Source organism: Passer domesticus, chromosome 6 (assembly GCF_036417665.1).
Source record: "Passer domesticus isolate bPasDom1 chromosome 6, bPasDom1.hap1, whole genome shotgun sequence".
NCBI lineage: Eukaryota > Metazoa > Chordata > Aves > Passeriformes > Passeridae > Passer > Passer domesticus.
The window spans coordinates 60,670,264-60,692,956 of record NC_087479.1 but is presented as its reverse complement, the minus strand read 5'-3'; the positions used below and the strand labels follow the sequence as shown (position 1 = coordinate 60,692,956).

At 35.1% G+C, this 22,693-nt stretch overlaps 1 protein-coding gene and 1 long non-coding RNA gene across 9 annotated transcripts in view; one reads left to right on the top strand and one right to left on the bottom strand.

Moving 5' to 3' along the window:
• LUZP2 (leucine zipper protein 2) overlaps positions 1–21,455 on the top strand; it is a 151,334-nt gene extending 129,879 nt beyond the window's left edge. For all 8 annotated transcript variants that reach the window (XM_064426194.1, XM_064426193.1, XM_064426191.1 and 5 more), the window contains 3 exons: positions 13,591–13,683; positions 20,239–20,316; positions 20,815–21,455. In XM_064426194.1, coding sequence (XP_064282264.1) covers positions 13,591–13,683; positions 20,239–20,316; positions 20,815–20,919 — 276 coding nt within the window. In that variant the 3' untranslated portion in view covers positions 20,920–21,455. The remainder of the gene's footprint in view (positions 1–13,590; positions 13,684–20,238; positions 20,317–20,814) is intronic.
• LOC135303918 (uncharacterized) lies at positions 1,847–11,706 on the bottom strand. The gene is made up of 3 exons (XR_010365336.1): positions 11,165–11,706; positions 6,189–6,316; positions 1,847–2,081 (listed from the first exon to the last, which is right to left on the bottom strand). It is a non-coding gene; the product is annotated as an uncharacterized LOC135303918 (long non-coding RNA).
• Positions 21,456–22,693: the final 1,238 nt, after the last annotated feature.

Below are 22,693 nucleotides of genomic sequence, written 5' to 3'. Positions count from 1 at the left end.
AATTCAGTGCAGCCCTGGCAAATTACATACTGGCATGTAATCCAGGCAACAGCCAAAAACACTGAAGAAAAAGGACACATCAAGTGTCAAGCCAAAAAACTTAGGCCAAAGTTAGTAGGAAAAATGTGATTAAACAAACAGTGTTGAAATAAACATGTTAGTAAACACTGTGTCCAACAGCTGCCTCTTCCCCTTGTAAACCCTGAGAGCTCTTTATAATGAAAATTGTCACTATCTTAATGGAATTTGAGTTTAGACTGCCTTTCATTTTTCATGTTTACCAGAGAAGTCATTAAGCACAAAATAAAAAACAGTGGAAAGGTTTGAAAGGTAGAGATATTAAAACTTAAGGTCTTCTAATTATAGTCCAACATTTTTATTTCATTTTCTGCATTCATTTAAGATTTTATAATGACAGCTACTTGCTTAATTTTTCACTAATCACTAAATGCAAAGGATTGTAGGAGTACATGTATTTTGCAGAATGACTTAAAAAAAAATTGTGTTTATGGGAATACGAATATAGATCTTGAGGATTTATAATTTATCAGAAAATACACTTGCCTTCCAGAACAGAAGTGCTGGAAGTTACCAACAATGGCATTCATCTTGGCTGACTTTATGTACAAGTACTAGTGTGCTCTTTTATTTAGGCAGCAGGACTGTTCAAATTCGGAAATATATGATGGCATTCTAGTAGAAATGCATTTTTTTGTAGTTTTAGTACATTTCAAATAATTAGTAGAAGGTAACTGAGAGCTTTACAATTGTTATTTTTCCTTTCATAAATTTATGTTCCTGATACAGTAATAAAGTACAAACAATAACCCCAGCTGTCTGTAATTTAGCTGTCCTTATCATCCAGAACAGTCTAGCTCCAGCTGATGGAAACTGGAGCAGAAACAGCTGAATGAGGAAAATGAGCAGCTTAGCTTCTCTCAAGCAAACTCTAGCCACAGCAACATGCCACTCCATATTTCTGATTATCAATGCTTTATGCAGCCTTTGCTGCCTTTTTTAGAGTTTTCCAGTTCATTACAAAAGCTCTCAGCAGGAATGTAGATGCATATTGCCCAAATAATTTGTGAATACCCTATCCCTGGAAGTGTTCAAGAGCAGCTTGGATGGGGCTTTGAGCAACCTGCTCTAGTAGAAGGTGTCCCTGTGGAAGTGGGACACTTCCATAATAAGAGTGGAAGGTGGCAGGGTGATTGAACTAGATTACTGAAGATCCTTTCCTTTCCAATCCAATTCATTCTATGATTCTCTATCAGCAGACCTCTAGGCATATATGGTCCTGAGCAGATCATGAACTGTGCTTGTTAGCACAGCTAATAGCTCACCAGCATAAAGGAATTAATTTCTCTTATATAGGGTCTAAAACTTCTACACCCATCCCTAATATCTGTGAAGTACTTCTTTGATTTTTGCCTAGTACCTTCAGTTGCTTTACTCCCTTTTGCTGTGAAGCTACATTTAGTTCATGATGTGTTCATTTAAGTATTAGAACTTCTTATGTATCACCTCTCCTGTATTGTAGCTCCTGATGTGAAGTCTACAATTGTTTAAACATATACATTCTGTTTCTTCTTGAAAATACAAAATTTCTTCTTCAACTCCTTGGCATGCATTTTGCCATGAAGGAATGTCTTATTGAAATGTCCGTTGCTAGGTCAAACTAAAATTATTCTGGCTTCAAATAGGATGCTTGTTCTGCATTTTTTTAATTGCAAGATCTTTATTCCTGGTCCAAATGAAAGGTGGTTTTTATTATTATTCATTGTTACCCAGATCTATGACCAGTTAAGTGCAATTAGAATGAGAAAAAATAATGGTTACCTGTATGTTTTTAAGTTTCTTACTATCTTTATTTATCTGTACTGATTTCTGCATTATTGTCTTTCTAATCAAGTAGTCTGGCTTTGAATTAGTACTGAAATTTCACAATCTGTTCTGCTTTGCATGTATATAGCAGTATCTCTGTGCTTGCACAGCAAACAGCAATGATTCTCACACAGCATGAAGAAAATCTGTTCCTCTACCAACAACAAACTTGTCATGAGTTTTTCGACACAGCTGTTCTAGGAAGAAAAATTAATAAGAAGAGAATTATTCAGTCATTTCACTAATACCAATATTGTGAAACTGTTTTAATCAATGAATGTTAGATTAGAGATGCCTCCTCCCTGGATCAGAATTCTATTAGCTGCTCATTGAATCAAACAGAGAAGAGAAAAGAAATGTGTTTTCATATATACATATTGTATATATGTATATAGATATGTATATAGAGGTAGATGATAGATGGATAGATAGATAGATAGATAGATAGATAGATAGATAGATAGATAGATAAACAGGTAGATAGATAAACAGGTAGATAGATCTATTTGAGGTAACCAACTGCCTTCTTCACCATTTCTAGTTGTGAATGTAATACCATAGTTTGAACTGTCATAATAGCAGTAGTTGTAGCTCTGAATCATGAGACATTTGGAGGGAAAAAGAGTGTGATTTCATGGTTCCATGCTTTATCTTCCTTCATATTTCTGTCATGCTATGGCAGAACACCCCCTAGAGAATCACAAGGGTAGACAGAAGAGTTTAAAGTTTAACTCCCACTGCAGATCAAGTGGAAGAAAAAAAAGTGAAAAATCATCACAAATGCATGATTTGAAGCTTAAGCTAGCCTCTGTAGAGTTGCATAAAATTGTTTCTGTGTGAATTTAGAGCAAAAAATAGCAGAAGCACATCGCCTAGCTTTTTTTAAAAGGTATTGACTTGCATAAAATTCTGTTGAAAGGCAGTAAAAGTGTTACATAAATACCAAGAGCAATTTAACTTAGCCAAGGTGACCCTAAAACTTCAGACAATAATATTGTGCCTAGATATTTGCAGTATATTTGGTGTACTATATCACACATGCTAATCTGAGATCTTCAGCCTCAGCAAGCAAGTCTAAATCTGTGTCAGGAAGATCTAACAACCCCAGCCTGTGTACAGATACATCATTTAGAGATTAAAATTTATGTAATATTTATTGAAGAAGTTTTGGTGGTTGGTTTATTTTTTTTCTCTCAACAGTTTTTTCCCAAAATTCTGGGAGGTCTGGAGAAATGTAAAATACTAATGGGGATAGGTTCTATAGCTTATGATACAAACATAATACAAATGAAACTCCAGGTTGTCCAGGTTCACCCTGCTGCTTCACAGTTTGTATTGTACAAATGATGTGCAACCTGTGCTTTGCAGTTGGATATTTATTAATTTTTAAAATTTTATTACAGTGTATTTCTAAAGTTTTTCTGTTCCTATGCAGAACATAAACCACAGTTGATTTTTATTTATTCCCTTTTTTATTTTATTTTAGATGTGTGAAGTCTCAGGAAGACAAAAATGTAGTCATTCATTTTTCATGTTCAGGGCCTGAAAGAAGACTTGTATGTGTTTGGAGATGGAATTATTTCTATATTTTGCCATAACTTTCTTAATTTTGATGGACTGCTGTTTCATTTATTGCCCCTGAGTAGGGTAAGTGCTGTAAAATGCAGCATGGGCAACTGAATGAAGCAAAGTTCTATTCCTATTATTTACACTAATCAAGTGATCCTGGATTTTCTCCTTTATTAAATCAGGGGCAATGTTTACTGCAAAACACAGTAGGTGAGCTCTTTCAGCATGCTGGTTATTATCAGATCCATGCTTTTTCATTGTTCCAAATAGGTTTTGATTTATGTGACAAGCAGGAACTAAAGACCAGGAGCCAAGATGAAGACAACATTTCATTAATATCTGCTGTTGTTAGTGACATGCAGGCACTTTATCAAAACATACCATATTTCCTTTTTTGGAAAGGAACTTACATTTTCCAGTGCCTCTTTCCTTTTTTTCCTTTTCTAAATATTGCTATGGATGCCCTTTTCCTTATATGCTTTCTGCCATCTTGTCCTTCTTATCTGGGGTTGTGGAAGGTTGGTTGGAGGGTGGGGTTTTGCTTCATTTTGTTTGTTTTAATGAGTAGCACTATCTAGGTGATGAATTTGCAGTTACCCCAAGGCTCTGATTTGCACAGGTCAGTCACACAGTGCTCTATATCTATCTTTGTAATTCTTCAGCTGTTCTGAATGCTAAATTGCTTATGAATGTGGGTTGGTGTTTGCAGGTGGCAGTATAAGTAGGTAGCAAGTATAATATCCAGAACAGTGGGAGTGTTCTGGAGGTACTGGCAGTAGCTGTAGGGGACTCTGCAGTCTTGTTGCATAGTCAGGACTATATTATTCAAGGTATATTGGGGGAAAATATTTTCACATAATTTTTTATACTTAGAAAGATCTCCTGAATAAATAAAGTTTTGTCATATATTGCCAGACAGTAATAGAAAACCCTGAAATCTGAAGTTTATATTCAGAAATGAGACTTGAAGGACACTTTTGTTAGTGTCAGGCGGAAAAACATAGTAGAGCTATCCTGCCTGTAAAGAAATATTATAAAAATATTGATATCTAAGTGTTTTTTTATCAGATCTGTAGCAAAGATAATATTCCACAGAACTGAACCATTAAATATCTACAGGGCATCAAAAGTAGATACAGCTTTTGCTACATGCTAAGCCAGTTATTTCTCAAGTTGCCCTAATTTTTTATTTTACTAAGGAAAACAACAAATTAAAACTTTATCATTTAAATTGAAAGGATTAATGATATGCATGACAAAAGTTTATTACAAAGTCCTTTGAAAGAACAATAATTCAAGAAGATCTTTATATGTTGTGTGGCAAATCCAGTCATATTTCTGGGTGAGCTATTTCTGGAGGCCATAAAGCCTACAGTAATAAATGTAATTCTTTCCGTGCCATTTAGAGGTTATTCTACTTCTCCTTTTATCTACGTATTATATGCTCAAGTACATTTGCTGCAGTAAAGTGCCTTGAAAGCAATTTGGGAGTGGTATGTCTATGCTCTTAAATATATCCAAATGCATGTGCATGCCTGCACAATTTCAATAAAGGTTTTAGGACCCTGTTCTCTTGTATCTGTGCAAATGATGTCCATGGACCTTAGCAACACACTATCAGATTAGTTATAAAAATGACTGTGGCATAACTTTATGATAAGCAAGTGACCCAAATATAGTGCCATGAGATCTGAGCTCAGGACTCCAATCCTGTAATAGTACACAAACATTTTCTTTAAAACATGTGCCAGGATGGAAAATTAATCTCAGGTAACTTCCCTTTTGCAGTGAGCCTTCTCAGCTTCCACTGAAATTGCTGTGGTTGTGCTTAGGGCTTTCAGGACCAAACCCCAAATGTATCATCAGCAGCTTTCCCACAGCAGCAAGCTCTCCTCTAAATCCCTAATATGTATTCAGATCTCACATTGCTACATTGTTATAAATTTTGGCAAATATTTTTATCATTAGCCCAGCTGACTTCAAAGAACACAAATTGAGCAGCAATAGAGCATTTACTTTACCTATTAAAGTCAGAAGACTCCTGATGTGTAATGTAGTAGCATCTACCTACAGAGTAGTAGACATCTTAGAGGACTTTGTTAAATTTTCAAACTGGATTATATGAAGTGTAATGTAGTTGTTTTTTAAGGCATAAACTTTCATATCTTGGAATACATTCAAAATGTAGATGCATTTCAAGAGATACTTTTCTCCTCTTTAAATATCAGCCAAATGATTAAAGTGAGACAGAAGCTGTAGACAGCTGTGGGAACACCTACCTGGTTAAAGATGATCATAAAAAGCAAATATTTCACCAGTTTCACTGGTTGCTCTTATGGAATAAAGTGTTGCTAATGGTAAGACTGAAATCTTGTATTGCCTTTTACTGGCAAGATGTAGTTTCCATGTCCATGGACTCATTTTACAGATTCTTACATATGTACAAATTTTAATCTGGTATTTATATTAACATATTTTGATTGAATTTGCTACCTGAAGAACAATTTTGGCTATTTTTAGCAAAGGAAAGCCTGTTGGGGTCTTGGCAGAATGATAAGCCAAGTGTGCTTTAAATTAATTTTGCAATTACATCCTCTACAAAAATAGAGCAGGTAAACAATAGCCTAATTACTATAGGTAATAAATGAGAAATTTGGAAGATGCAAATTACGGAGCTCTTGTAAACGGTATCATTTAGAAAAATTTAATGTTCAGTGACCCATAAAGATGAATACCTGGATTTTGTGGTGGTGTTGTGCAATTTCAGGTAATGTTGGGATAGCATCTGGTTGCAAATTTCAGTAATTTTTCTTGTATAAGAGTACTTCCACATGTGTGTAACTGCAGACCTCAGTTCTGTTATCTGCAGAAAATTAAAGATGTCTTTTTTTATTAAGAATATTTCTGGTAACTGCTCAAAAGTGTGTAGCAGTGGAACACACTGTACAGAGCCCACACCTGAATATCCTCTATGGTAGGCTATTAATAAATTCCAGACTTTTACAGGTTAGCTCTCTTATTAGCACACTGTGTCAATCCACACTTTAAATTATTTATTTTCTTTGTTTAGTTTGTTTTTAAATAGTAAGGAGGCACGTGTGTGCACTAAGCACTTCTTAGAACAACTTGGATTCTTTTTTGCTGGCCATTTTTGAGTAAAATATGATTTGGGCTGTAAATGTCTAATCTCACTGGGCTACAAAACTGTGTGACACGTAGGGCTCTATTTAGTGAGAGTTTTCCTGAACAGCCAACCTAAACAACTGACTCCAATAATTTCAGGTTTTCATTGTCTCATATATTTCAAACCAATATATGCTATGCAACAAGAAGGTGATGATGTTTTGTCCACAGTTCAATATAAATTATTTATGACTTCCACAACGTTAGTACAAGGAAAAAGTATTTCTAAATTGTTTTCAGTTAAGTAATTTTATCTCTTTCTCTTGCATAATCTTACCAGAACTTTGATTTGTTTCCATTTGTTTATTTTTGTGTAAGCATGTGACGTAGATATTCTCTTTTTTGTTTTGGCTGCTGAATAGAAATAAATACATAATTCTGACTCTGTTGAAAACTGAGGTACAATGAATGATCACAGAGATACTCTTATTCATCCAGAAAAAAAATGGTTGCATACATTTTCACAAGGGCTTTCACACTGTCAGAAGCATGAAAATACATATAAGAAAGTGCAGTTGTTCCAAGCAAGTGAGGCAATTGGAAGGTTTTGGTTTAAGGTTCTGTTAGAAAACTGAAATTATCTCAAATATGCAATGATTTCAAAATGAGCTGTATTAGAAAAAAAAAAACAAACCAGCAGAATTCAATGCACAATAGCAAACACATGGAACTTCTTTCTATGTGTAGCTAGGCATTTTTAGAATTGCATTCTTCTCTTGTGAGTGTTTTCTCCTTTATCAGTCCCTTGCTATCCTGGAGGCATTTTGGGTGTAAACTTAAATACTAGCGGCCTGTGAATAGTTAATAGTAGTTAATAGACTTTTAATTTATTTTTTTCTTTTAGAAATTTTTTTTCAAGAGATAAAGGACCCAGGAAGACTTAAAAAGCAAAAATGTAAATTAATAATGTATATAATGTCTAACATAATATAGTGCTATGAGGCAGTTTCATGTATGAGGAGAAATTCTGCACTATTAGATGAAAAGAACAATTCAGGAAATTGACATCTAGATATGTCATCTGTCATCCCAAATTAACTATTTGAAAGAAAAGTCCTTTCACTTTGATGGATGTTCAGCTATTTGAGATCATTGTGGATGTTCATCTTGGAGAAACTCCTTTATAACCAATGCAAACGTCTGTGAAGAAAATGAAATATGATCTTTTGGTATCCATGTTGAATATATCCTAACAATTTCCACATCTAATCAGAGTGGGGTTGTTATACAATATTTGTAAACTTAGACCCATGCTCAATGCTGAGTGTTGACATAAAAGTAAGCAGCTATTTTACACATTAAAGATAGTTGAATACAGTGCAAATTGGAACAAAAAGGAAATAACTATAACAACAAATGTGCTTACTTTAGAAACAGTATGTAGAAGTTTAAAGATCTTGCACATTTTAGGATTTGCAGTCTTTTAAAAGGAATTGTCCTATAAAATTATATCTCTGCATTAAAAATACAAAAACTAAATTATGTCTTTCTCACTTACTATTGAATAACTTTGACAATGCAATAGAGAAAACTAGTTATCTCTACTCTAAAACATGCCAAATATATGTCTATACATATCCAGTGACCTTCACTTATAGAAATATGCCGTTTTATTACTGTTTTTTGTATTGAGTTCTCATTTATTTTTGCATGGGAGTTACTGTGGAAGATTTTTAATCAGGATATAAAGAAAGAAATACAATTATTTTTCTTTTTATATATCAATATATACATATCAATTACATATTTGTCTGTGAATTCTGTTGTGGAAAGGTATAATAGATACTCAAGTACTTTACAATGTCTCTAATTTGGAATAAGGTGTTCTTTAAGGTCCTGTCCAACCCAAGCCAGTCTATGATTCTATGAAAGTTGGAGGGCTGGGAGAATAACTCGAAAGTCTATAATACACTTCAAAATTACGTGAACTTTTGTAATTGAAAATGATGTTACTCAAAGAAGAAGAATGAAGGAAAAGGTTTTAGGTTTAGCACCTTTTGCTTGGCCAAAATTAATATATGAGGCATTAACGTGCAGCTGCCTCTGTGTGTGTATGTGCAATGTACAGACATGGTTTCCAGGAGCCGTCAGAACTGACTTTGGAAAGGTGATATTTCCAGCCCTTGATCTATGCACCTTGCCCATAAAAGCTCTGACAACTTCATCCATTTGCTATGTACAAAACTGCTTGGTTTTTACAGTAAGTTCTACAAATTCTTGAGCAGCCTGTGACCTCCTAGACATGATAAAAGCCACTTCCATCTCAAAAGAATAAGACATGTCCCAGAGGAATACATAACTGAGTGTGCTGAGAAGGGATGACCCCTGCCTAAGCTGTTCCTTATTTTTAGCCTCTTGGCAGACTATCTGGTTAGTAATCTTGGTGGAAGTTGCTAAAGTGAAGCAATCCCAGTCCAGGGGGATCTCTCAGACTGGCCTGACTCCACATGCCAAAGAGATATCACTAAGTGCAGATGGGTGCAGCCAGCACACCAAAGACAGGCTGGCAAGTCTTTGCTGTAGGTAGTTTTTGAATGTTTGCAGTTTGGGTCCATGAAACCTTCAGTAGCAAAAAATGTGTTTCTGGGCAAACTCCTTGGTTTCAGTATTTGAAGTTCATCAAAATGGGCATATCAAGATATTGCCCATCATTAGAGGAAAACCATCATGGCCATCATGAACTGGGATTTTTTGGTCCTTGGATATCATGAACTTGCACTCTGGCAGAAACTGCTTAGTTTGTTTGCTTACATTGAAAATGCTGTGCAATCCTTCTGTTAAATCAGTATAAGTGCCCATAATTTTTTTATTTTGTTAATGTGGAAATTGATTATCATTAGAAACCCTTAGTGTAGAAAAGATTAATCTGTGACTTGCTAAGTAATAGGGAAAAATTGCATTGATGTGACCCATATTGTGTTGGCAGGCTGTCTGGCAAGTCCTGTTCCTAGCACTCTGGCATCTCATGTGAAAAACTGCTGACTACAGGTTGTGCAGTCATGCTAAAAAGTGATGAGAGAAGAAAGAGCCAGTAAGACTATTTATAATATGGCAAGTAATTGAGCTACATATCAAAGTTTAAAAATCCGTTGAAATATGGGATTCAGTTGACCTAATTTTGCAGTTTTATTTAGCAGTGAAGATTGAGGGTATTTAAAGGTGTGCCCTTTCAGAAAAGCTGTTTGGTACTAGAAATGAAAAATATATAAAGCATAAATGAAGGAAATTTTAAGGGCATGAAGAAGAAGTGGGGTCTTATTTATTCCACTGCAAACTTTGGAAGAGATCTCAAAGAAATAAAAAATAATAAGAATAATAAGAAATAATACTCTTCAAGTATTATGCAAGTTTTGCTGCAAGCAAAGCAGTCATCAACAGAGTCTAGTTTCCTCTGCAAGAACATAACTTCAGTACATTTTAAACAATTATTTCAAGGATCTGAAAAGCAAAGCTTGGGTTTTAGCAAAGCTTGTAAGGTCTCACCATGATGATGCTTCTAAATTATTTCAAAGAGAAAAACAAAATAGAAGATTTCATGTTCCTTGAAAAAGTATTTGCATTTGAAATCCCATACTGAAAAGATTTGAGGACAGTTTAGAAAGCTTTAAGTAAATTGGGAAGGATAATTTATAATGATATAATTAAATAATTTCACTGTGGAATATTTGATGTCATTTTTATTACGTAAGGTGTTGGTCTAGTAAGTAGGCCCCACTCAGATAAGTAATATCATATTCTTTTTTATATGAGAGGTTATTTTTAATAATAAAACATCCTGTCTGCAAAGTCTTCCTGTAAGACTCACACATCATCAGCAAGTATATAAGTCTCTAAAATTTTTTTCATGTAAATAGTCAGTGTTGCTCCTAAAATTTTATAGAATAAAACTGCCTAAATAGATGCAGTATGCCCTCTGGTGTTTTGGCCAGAACTCAGATTTAAAGGACTGTGTTGATTTGGCACAGTTGGGTTTTTGGTAATGGGGAGGGGGGGCATCCCACAGGGGTCTTCTATGAGAAGCTGCTGGAAGCTTCCACCATGTCCAACAGAGCCAAGCTCTGACAGCTCTGAAGGTGGACATGCTGCTGGCCCAATTGGAGATGTTGGTAGCGCCTCTGAGATAAAATATTTAAGAAAATCAAAGCAGCACAAGTGCAGTTTTCTCCAGCACTGGCGAGGCACCTCTGCCAGGGTCATGCCTGGTGCAGTGATGTGCCACGGCTGCCTCCATCTTGGTGCGGCCTGCAGCGAGCCTCGTCTGCCTGGCAGCCCCTAGCCAGCCACGCCGCAGGCAGGACAGGGGCAGCAGCAGTGGCAGCTTCTCCTTCCTGGTGCCCTGCATGAGGAGAGGTGTTAAATAGCACCAGTGCCGTGGCGGCTGCCTCTGCCCATGTGGTGGCTGCAGGGCCTCATGGCCAACGGCGAAAACACGGCAAGTGACTCCCCAGTGTGGAAGCTGGATGAAATCAACCTCTCGGGGCTGCAGGATCCTGCAGGAATCTTTGGAATTATTGGCAATGGTACCTACCAGCACCAATTTTTCTTCTAGTCAGAGAAGAGGAGGAAGTGAGGAAATGTGAGGGAAAAACAACATGGCCGCTCCAAGGTCAGTGGAAAAGAAAGAGGGGGAGGAGGTTCTCCAAGCGTTGGAGCTGAGATTCCTCTGCAAGCCACAGTGAGGGCTACGATGAACAAGCTGGGCCCCTGAAATGTATGAAGTCCACAGGGAATGCAGAGATCCACTTGCAGCCCATGGGAAAAGTGCTCACGCTGGAGCGGGTGGATGCCAGAGCAAGCTGTGATCCAGTGGGAGCCCGAATGGAGAGAGCGTGCCCCTGCTGCCAGAGACAGAGACAGAGACAGAGACAGAGACAGAGACAGAGACAGAGACAGAGACAGAGACAGAGACAGAGAGCCCTTGCTCCCAGGCTAGAGCAGCTCCTTAGAAGACTGCACCCTGTGGATGAGTGACCCACATCACAGCAGGTTTGGGAAGACTGTTTGCCTGTGGGAGGGACCTAACTGCACAGCAGAGAAAAGACTCCGTGAGCAAACAGATCTCAAATGACAAACTGACCAAAATCCCCACATCCTGTCCTTTGCTGCCGTTGGGAAGGAGGAAGGGGCTGAGGAGAAAAAAAGGTGTTTTAAAGGATTCTTTTACTTTTCATTATCCTCCTCTGACTCTCTTAATAATAAATTTACTTTATACCTTTAAATGTGAGCATGTTTTTCTTAGAGTTTTTCTCTCGTCCTTATCTCAGGTTATGAGCCCCATTGTTATTTCTTTTTCCTTTCCTCTGCCCAGCTATAGCAGGAGAGGGAAAGTGAATTACTTTCCTGGGTGCCTGGCATTTGTCCAGCGTCAAACCACGACAGGGACCCAGCCGGGGTCTTGCCCTCTTGTTCTGCTTTCCCCCTTTGGCCTTTGTGAGAAGTGTGGTAGTGTTTTAAACCTGGTGGTGAACTTAAGAGATGCAGATCAGTGTCACCTTAGGGTAACAGTAGGAAAAGGAATTGGAGATGATGGCTGTGTGATAGATAAAGGGATGCAATGTCCATCAGCTGGAAAACAGGGGGAGTGAAGCAGTCCCATTCACTGCTCCCAGGTTTGGCTGGTGTCTGAGCAGTGCAGCTCTGGTAAGTGATTTTAAAAGTTTGTTACAGAATCTGATCCTGCTGGCTAAGGCAATCCTATAGAAATTGAAAAATCTCATAAAATCTTGTCTTTTTTTTTTTTGAGAGAGAGAACAGAAGAGTTCTAGTATGTAATAATGGTTTTCAGTCTTTTAAAGATTAAACAGGAGACAATTTTCCTGTTTTGCAATTTCCTAGAAATAGGAAATGCTTTAAACATCTGAAAATGTGACACTTGGAATAATTTTTTTTTATGACAACTTACCTAAAATTTCAAACTTCCCCTTGTTCTTTAGAAATGAGTACAACATGCTGAGAAATTGTGTGTCATTTGCTCAGGTACAATCTTAAGCAAGAATCGAATTCTGAAATAAGAATTACTATGCACAGGCCTTCATTCTCCTCAGTTAGTAGGGCTTAAAGCTGTCTGGTCCTGCTGGCATCTCATGGGATTTCACTGTGTCAGGTAGTCAAGAAATCAAGTGAGCATAAGTTTTATAATTTATTGAACATATGCTTCTTTTATTCCATGGGAAGAAATTTACATTTGAAGAACTGTAATTTCTTTCAGTCTGAACAGACAGGTCACTCAATACAGGTATTAAATGGCATTTATTATTTAACAAAACAATTTTTTATATTGATCTTTTACATTTATCTCCACATTACTTCCTTCCATAGTCAGTTGCTCTGTAAAACTAGCAAATCCTCATTGGAGAGCTGTTAACCAGAGAGTATTTGAACTATTTTATTTCAAATATGAATTGAACTATTTTTCATGGTTCAAGTTAAATTCTAAATAGTGACCTGCTTAGTTTGGTTTGTCCTGTTCATAATTTCTGATCATCATTTATATTATTTAGTAATTCAATGCAGTATAAGTGACACGAGAAAGGTTTCAAAACTGGTGTCTGAAGTTTTAACTTCCCTTTACAGAAAAGTTATTTTGCTTTGTTTCCTGTCACCACCCCCCTGAAGAATTTCAGTATGTCTTGCACACAATTTGATGATTTCAGGATAGTTTCAGTGCATGTTCTTTCTTTTTTGTCCTTTTGAATCTTAAAAGTTTCGGGAAATACAGAAAATTATGCTTAAAACAAGCAGCAATTCAGTGGAAGGAAGTTCACTGCTTATAAAGCAAAATTTGCTGAAAATGCAGTATATAAAGTAGTTAACAGTTTGCAGTATATGGCCTCTTGGTTTTTCACTGTTATCCTGAATTTTCAGATGTGACTTATTTGATATTTTATCTCAATTATATTAATGCTTTTTCTACATTATACATTTTATACATTATTTTATATTTTTATTTTTCAGATCTGGCAAAATGTCTCAGCAGAGAAAGAGAATTTTCCTGTGGCCTTGAAAAAGGAAGAAAATCAAAGCACCCAGGAGTGTGATTCTCAAGATGTAAGATTAGCTCACCTGAAAAACAAGGCCTAATCTAGGTTTTATGAAAATATTAATGCTTTAGGCAACTGATAGTGGGACTTTTCCTATTCAGGATGGTAGGCATATATTATAAGCCCACTATGTTCTGTATTAAAGTGCTGAGGAGCAAGTGCTCTTTGCTATCAACCTCTGTATATATATTATCATGGTTTCTTTTAAAAACTGCTTAATAGAACTGGTAGAGCTGTTGCAGGAAGAGCAGTGGTGGAAAGGGGTGTCATTTGGTGTTTAACCATTTCAAAATTTCGTTTGTTCCTGGTTGAGGTGTTGCCTGCATTATAGTGAAATGCAAAACCCTTATTTACATATCATTATTACTAATTTATTTATTTCTAATAATCAGGCACAGCCTTCACAGATGCTTTGTTTAACAAAGCAAAGCCTTTGGGGAGATGTTAAACATGACAGCATAATAGTTGAAAGGATGTGCTATCGTTCACTGCCAGTCTAGGAAAGCTGTAAGCTGTCTTTTTTTTATGACAGCTCTGACAGAAAGATAAATCTGGTGCTTTTACTGAGACAATACACTCAGTCAAACAGCATGGAATGAACTCTTAACAGAAATCTCAAATGCATGTATTGGGGCTGTAATTATAAAGATACAAATAGGGAAAAAAAAAAAAACAAACAAAAAATGAGCAAGACAAATTTTGTTGTGAGAGTCTTCTCTGACTGTTGAGGATTTTCTTTTCAATAGTTCAAAAAGTATGGTGCTACTCTGACTAATTTGCAGGTGAAATATATATATTGAATATTCAATATATATTGAATATATTGTTATATCTTGAGATAAAACAAAATCCTGTAAAGGTAACTGAGTAGCTTGCTGTTGGTGATCATGACAGTGTGAAGAAAATTCTGGAAAAAAAAATCTTAGATAATTCAATATACTATAAATTTTAAAAAAATTATACAGTATCCATTTATTACAAAGGTGTTGCAAGTTCGTTCAGTTATAAATTACCTCCCTTCTGCCATATCCTCTACAGAAAAAGGAGAAATTGCATATCCATAAGAGTGCATACTTTGCTGTTGCATGTTTCTTAATATCTAAAGGTAAAAGAAGCTTCAGTTGTTAATAAAATTTGAAGGAAGGGATGAAAAACATGTGAAATTATGAAGCTGGAGTGAACTCCATTGAGATTATGACTAGAGGTTAGTTATTCCTTGGAAAAGTTGTGTAAGGCTTGATGAAATGTGGAATACTTTCAGTAGAGACTGAAATAATTTAGGCTAAATACTTGTGTCAGAAAGTTTAAACAGCTCTTTTTTACAGAAGTGAATACATTAAAAGAGAAAGAAAAAGAAAATAACTGTTAATATATTTCAAAAATCAAAAAAGTATTTAATTTCTGTATCAAGTAGTGCAATGAAAGACACCTAAAAGATTGACTTTTCCATAAAATCAAGGTTTTAGGTATTTAGATTAGCTGGTGGTTGTTTTTTGTATTTCTAGCAACCAGTATTTTTAACTGTTTAGTCAGTCAGCAGATGGACACGCTGTCCATCTTAACATAGGCTAAAATGGACATAAAATAGTGCAGGTGATAACATTGGTCTAGCAACTTTTTCATCATCATCATCCTCATCCTCATCATCACCATCATCTCACATTAACATAGAAAGAAAGATACAAGGAAGAATTCAAATGAATTAGCTTTGAGAACTGAACTAAAAATGTCTCTTTCCACAATTGGCCTTCATGTATTGGCATTAGAGATACCACCTTCAGTTCTGAAAGAACTGGAAGGAATTTATTCTCCCAAAGGATCATATTACTTCAGTAATACAAAGCTGCAATTTGTACCTGTGAACACTATCACTTGGAGAAAGTTCAACACTTAGGAAGAGTTTTAATTGTGTTTTTTCGTTACTTGGCTGTGTGTAATTTTTTCTGAAGTTTTTACAGCTGCTTAACTTGCAATGAAGGAAGATTAAGGTTGGATGGTTAAGGTTGTAAAGGAGCATTTTTAAGAAAAATTAGTGAAGATGTACTTAAAACTCTGTTGCTTAGAAACCTAATATTTCAGCAGTCCTTTCTCAGAACTTTACAAAGATGCTTTTATTGTGTCTCTGATAAAATAAAATGCGATTTATATTTTGGAAGAATTAAGGTAGTGAAGACTAACTAGAGAAGGACATGCAATCTTACAGATACTGAGGCAAAAAAACCAAAACAGCAAAATGGTTAGTTGCTGGTTCCAACTGGTATTTTTAAGTCTGTATGGCTAAGCATCTCTGTCTTAAATTTGTGATCTTTCTGCAATTTTGTATGTATGGAGTTTATGCCTGTTCACAGTAATTAGTGTAGTTTACATTAGAACAAATACAAATGAAACTTTATTGACAAATGGCATACATAGTAGCAAATTTGGAAATTAGACACTACTGATATTTATCTGTAATGAAATTTGACATAGAACCAGTAATAGTCAGAAGTAGGTAGAATATCCTGTGATACAGAATCCGAAATTAATGCAAAAACAACAAAAAAATATTAACTTCAATATTGTAAAAGTTTCCGTTCTTTAGATTTTTTGTACTTTATTAGAGGCATCTTGTCAATACTACTTTTTCTTAGCCTTATCCAGAGATGTTTTCTTATGTCTGACTTCTGAAAGTCTCTTTGCAGAATTAGAGTTCTGCAGAGCTTTTTCTCCTGTATCCCTTCCTTTTGGGATTTTGGCTCTTACACCATAATTTACTTAATTCCCTTTTCCTGTCAAATAATTCTTATGTATGTAACATATCATTTTAAACCACCTATTTGGTATTGCTAAAACAACAAATAATTTATAAAATTATTCTTTGTTTTCTGTTGTCATATTAGATTTTTTGCTTTGTCCTTATAGAATCTTCTTTGATAAATAGAAGTGATAGTGCTTTTATTTACTGCCTTAATTTACTGTAGTAAACAAACACTATATGTTCTTTAATCATTCAATGACAAAGGACATTCAGTACTGAAGCCAAAATTGCACACATTTCTAAGCAACTACAGCATTTTGCTTTATTTTCTTAAATCAGTTTCAGTTTTAGAGCTTTCATCACATTGCAGTCTCCAATTGTTTTCCAACGGGTGTAATAAGATTAAAAAAATAGCCATTTTTATAACAAAATTTCAAACTAATAAAATCCTTAAAGTAAATTTGATTCTGTAAATTAGGACTAGGAATGTCATAAGAAGTTGCATCATCTGAGTTTAATCATCCCCTTAGCACACTGTGATCTAAAACAGGAAAAGGATATGAAAAACTACAGAGGTGTCTTCTGAAAAGGTATATGCACATTTCACATACTTCTTGTTCTGTGTCTTTCTTCTAAACAGTGATTAAAGCAGCTTCCAGTACAGATCTGAACAAATTCGTGAGCAAATCTGATGAAATGTGTCTGTGTGACAAGAACTGTGAACCTAATGTGGTTATTGACAACTAAGATAACTAGTTTGTCAGTTGACCTAACCAAACCATCCTTTTCACCTGTATTTGGTTTATTTTCTTCAGAATTAACTCAGTACTTTCTCCCCCATCATGCTCTACAAACAACTTCCATATCTGCTTTTTGTGCCTTCTGAAGCCAAAAGGAGTAGCAATGCAAAGGAACACTGAAACCCCAATGTCTGGGCAACTAAATCTGTATCATGCTCTTCAGGAGCAGCAAAATTATTTTCTAACTGCAAAAGCTGTTATAATACCACTTATTTAAACTTGATTTCCTGTCCACTTGTGAATTGATTGTTTGACCTTAAATTATTATGATTTGTTCAACCATAAAGCCAGTTCTGATTTGCTGAGTTGATGCAGTAGAAAACACTTGTAGTTACATTGTTCAGGTTTTTGCAGATAAAGTTGCATAATTTAATAACCAGTGGACATGCTGAGTTCTGACAGGCTTTTTGAAATTTTTTTAAATAAAGATGCACCCTTAGTTTATCCACCTTTTTCATTTATACATCCAGCTGTGAAGCTCTCCAGCTTTGCTGTGTTATTTACTAGGACAATTGAATACCATAACTTCTCAAATTTTGTATACATTACCAATCAAGATGCAGATTTTATTACCAGAATTTCACACACAGATACTTTGTTAATTGGGCTGCATGCTAAGCTGATGAAAGCAGCACAACAAATTATTTTTGGTTTTTGATAGTTTCTACCATGTCAAGCTCTCATTGTGTCCTTTTGTAATGAGTGTACCTCTCATGGGAGGGAATCTGACAGACAGAGAGTCACTCAGACTAACATACAAAACAATCCACTAATTGACGTAGGGGGACCTAACAACAATAAAAAAAGTTTAATATTTTGCTTTCTTTGTTTGTCCACTGATCTTTAGCTGAGGGACATAAAAATATATGTGTTGTTTGTATTTGTATATTTATGTGTTTATATATGCATATATATATATATATATATATATATATATATATATATAAGCTCATAAATACACACATGGAGGGTGGGGTGTGTGTGTGTATATATGCCTGAGGTCATATGTGGAAAGGATTCAGTTTGTGTTCTGTTAAACCCTGTCCTGCCTGTGTGTCTGTGTGTCTGTGTATATACCTCATCCACAGGAACTGGTTACAATCCTGGCTATTGAACTGTTGTTGTTCAAGCTGTAATTTGTTTGGTAATTATATACAATGTTTCACAGTGACAAGGAGTCAATAATGAATATGTTATGCTTTAACATCATGAAGACATTCTTAAGAAAAAGTCCCTGCTATCTTTCTCCAGCAGTAATCCATATGATGTGCTACTAAAAAGAAAAGATCTCTGAGTGACCAAATATGAAATTCTACAGACATAAGTCTTTATTGCACTTTTCCTATGAAGATAGTCTTTGTTATCTGGTCTATGAAAAGAGTATGCAAGGCTACTCACTCTTAAAGCATTGTTTTATCATTTGCTTTTATTTTCTCTAAAGCAGATCTGGTTATTTTATTTTCTTCCTTTGCATATGTCTTAAGAAGTTGACCTTTAGCTTTATTAATGCAATTAATAGTTTTTACTTCCTATCTCCCATAAATTATGTTGATGAAATAGGCTACCTGATTTCATGTTCTAGTATGTACAGTCAGAGAAAATTCTGGATATGTAAATTATCATATTTAATTAGCATTATTTCTGTCCTGTTCATTACACATTTTGTCATATTATTGATTTTTTGACCTATAGTATCTTTTGTCCTCAAGCTGCACACCTGGAAGTCACCTAAATCCTCATTTTTTCTGAAGACAATTCAGCTTGAAATATTTTTTAAAAATCTAGATTAAGAGTAAATCACTTAAATGGAAGTTGACAGGACTACGCTTATAAGGTTTTGAATTCTTAAAAGTCTACTAACAATTGCTACTCTGTCATCTGACTTTTTAGTCTTTATCTAAGACATAAACCACATGTTTGTTTGATGTTTTGTTTGATTTTTTGTCATAAAAGTAGTAGGTCTTTATCAATAGACTTTATTTTAATCAATACTGCCTTGATTATTCCCTATATGAATCCAACTTTTATTTGCTACTGTCTAGAGTGGGAAAATACGGAAAAAGAGTTCCCCACATCAAATCCATCTGCATCATCTCAGAAGCTCACTTCAGTAGCTTAAACATTAACTAAACCCCCCCACTGTTACACTGGAAAGAGTCTTGATGACTTAAAAAAACCCTGTCATTTTCATTCCATTTAAATGTATCACTTTTAGTAGCAAAACAAATAAGAGAAATTTCAGTGTGAACTCATTTTAGAGTAATACCAAGTATTATGAATATTTGACTGTATTTCATGTTTCAATTCCTTTTCTTATGGCATCCTTAATCCTACTCCTGAAGGGACTTTGATTTAAGTACAGTAGAATTTTCAGTGTTGAGTAAATCTCTGGTTTCCTAACTGGAGATATGCTTGGTTCAAAAATCTACTTTGTAATTAATTTTATTTATGCTGTGCAACTGTTTCCCAGATACTAAAAAGCATATTGGCAAAGAATATAACATTATTCCTTGAATAAAATGACAGCAATTAATACAAAAAGATTTTTCGCCTTGAGAGTCATCTGACTTCCCCATTCAGTGACTTTATATTCCTATTCAGGGATTATTATACCTAAGAGATCTAGAGTTTAGACAAGAGAATAGTAATAGAGGAGTTCTAACTGCAATGCTGATTTTCTACTGTTTGTTACTATTCCCTCACCCATAAAAGACACTTGTAATTAATTTTCTGTTCCCTAGGACCACTTGTAGAAGTAAACTTCACTATTGCTGATTCATTTAAACATGAACAAAAAAAGCTGGATAAGTATCAAGTTGTAAAACTTGCTGTCACAAGAGTATATTGTTGAAGACCATTACAGGGATGATGGCAGTCTGGGATAAGCTTAGCTATGAAAACTTTGTTCCATTTACTTAAGTAGGCTTAAAAGAAGACCCGGTGATTTTTTTTTTTTTTTTTTTGAAAATTGAATATTTTTGGAAAAAAAATATGAAGTAGTTATCTCTGCCATTGCTATTGACAGGTTGCCAAGACTTGTCTGGGGAATCGTAATGATTCAACATCTCGTTTGAAGGCAGCAGAAACAGGGACAAGCTTTCAGGTATTCTCTTTCAGAGTAATTGTTGGGGTTTTACTAAAAGGCCTTGTGAAATGCAGTTACTTGAAGTATACTTACACATTCTTCACCAAGTTCTGTCTCAAAAGAGAAGACTACTTAGTTCAGATTTTGACTGCATCTGATTGCAATTCATCTGTTCAAAATGTTTTCTGGCTGGTAACAATTTGCAAACCATTAAATATTTAAAAGCTAATAGTCAAATGAAATAGTAGTCAAATTACTTAATTTGATAGTGTGATGTCTATAGCCCTGGAAGCAGAAGTAGGGAGAAATTTCGAAAATAATTAAATATTAAATACATATGTAATTGGTTTTTATGTGTATATATATATATAAAAGTTGTTAACTATGCTTTCTTTAATAAAGATCAGGACCCTTTTCTAGGGACAATTCCATTGCCATGGAGTTTTAACATACTTTTTTTTTTTATTTCTGCTTATGCATATATGTATTCTATACACCATGTTTTTACCTCTACAGAAGTTTCACAGCCCTCCATGGACTACACCTGAAGATAAAAAATCACCTGAAAAAAAAGAGAAAAAATATGAAGAATCAGTTAGTACACCAGGGAAAAACCTCTAAATGCTACTAATTTACATTGAAAAATGCCATTTGCTTCTATCCTCATGTTCTGTTAGCACAAAGGCATGAAATGTCCCAGGTTTCTAAAGCATGGATTTTTCACTATTTTATGAATGTCTGTAAATTAGTCTAGAACAGACCTATTAGTACCTTACAGCAATAATCCAAAATGGATGTTTGAAGAAATGCTTTGTAATGCAGTCCAGGTTTTGAATTCTTGTTCTACCTTATCAGTAATTGTATATTATAAATTACCTTCTTTGTAAACAACAGTCATTCTCAAGTATATTTCTCAGTCTGTTTTATTTCATGTAATTTTTTGGCAGATTAGGTTCTAATATTAAGGGGCAGTCAGTGTGTGTGGGGGGGAAGATAACTATATTTGTGTAGTCATATTTGAAGTACAATCCTTAAGTGCAACTGTAAAAAGAGAACTGTGTGCGTGGGGGTCCATGTATACTTACCTTTTAATAATTCCATCTCAAATCTACTTACTTACACAATAAAATATGTTTATTTTGTTCTTTTTTTCCTCATTGCTATCTTAATTATCTCATTTTTGAACACTGAAAAGCTGTCAGAATTGGAGTTTAAGGGATGGGGATAGAGAGGATCTTTACTTTGGGGATTCAAGCAAAAATTTTGTAGGTGGTGCTGAGTAACAGTTTCATAGCTGGATGACAGCCATGAGAAGTCAGTTTCATCTCTTATATTTGTGCTGATCTCAACAGGATAAAATGTACTTTAAAGGGTAAAGCCCTGCTTTGTCCACTACAGTTGGCCTGTGATCACTCCATCAGGGAGGATTGATTGGAGTAAGCTCTGTCACTCATGGATTCTTTCAGTTTCTTCTCAGTCACATGCTCTATGACAAGAAAGCAGAAAGAAAGGGAGGAGAAGAGAGAATGTTTTGCTTGTTTGTGTGTATGTCATTATTGGTCTAATTTAAGAATTCATATGCCATATCTTTTTGAGATGCAAATCTTTCAAGAACAGTTGGAATAGTAAACTGCCAGATGCAATGCTATGCTATCCCTAGCAAAAAATGTTTTAAGCATTTCTGACTTGTAAACTTCCACCTTTGTCTTAATGCACACCTCATTACATTTTTTACTAAATTTAAAGTAGTTATAATAATTTACTTTTTCTTGCTTTGTATCAGTTTAAAAGCAAATAGACAAATATTTTATTTGACTTAGTGGTGCTCTGTCTTCAGTTTTAGCATTTAAGATTTGACCTCTCCTTTAACAGTCTCCTTCAATACCTGCCTTTTCCTTGTAGGTATGAATAATAAACCATAAATATATGCTCCTCTACTCAAAGGTAGATAGTTGCAGTTTCTCTGCCTTGAGAAAATACAATTTTAAAAAGAAAAAAAAGCTCATGAGCTGGCCAAATGATGACAAAGTATGGCTTAAGACTATCCACGTTAAGAGTCAAAGAAATGAAATTCTGGCCATAAAATTAATCAGAAAAGAGACGTGGCTTTTTGCATCTGGTCCTAAATCTTGCTGAAGACAGTTTGCGGTCTTTCAAAATTTTCCGTGTGCTGAAAGAGACTTGTGATCTTGTCATATCTACAGCTGGCATTAATTTCTAGTGATTCCAAAAGCAACATTTCTTTGCATATGACACACCTTAACTGAAAAGGTCACTGAAACTGTGTTTCAGTCACGTGTCAAGAAAGGATCTCCACTGCACAGTGGTTGAAGCCCTCCAGCAGGACAAAAGCCTGTGAGCACAATGCTTCCTCTAGCTTTAGAAAGAAGCCTTT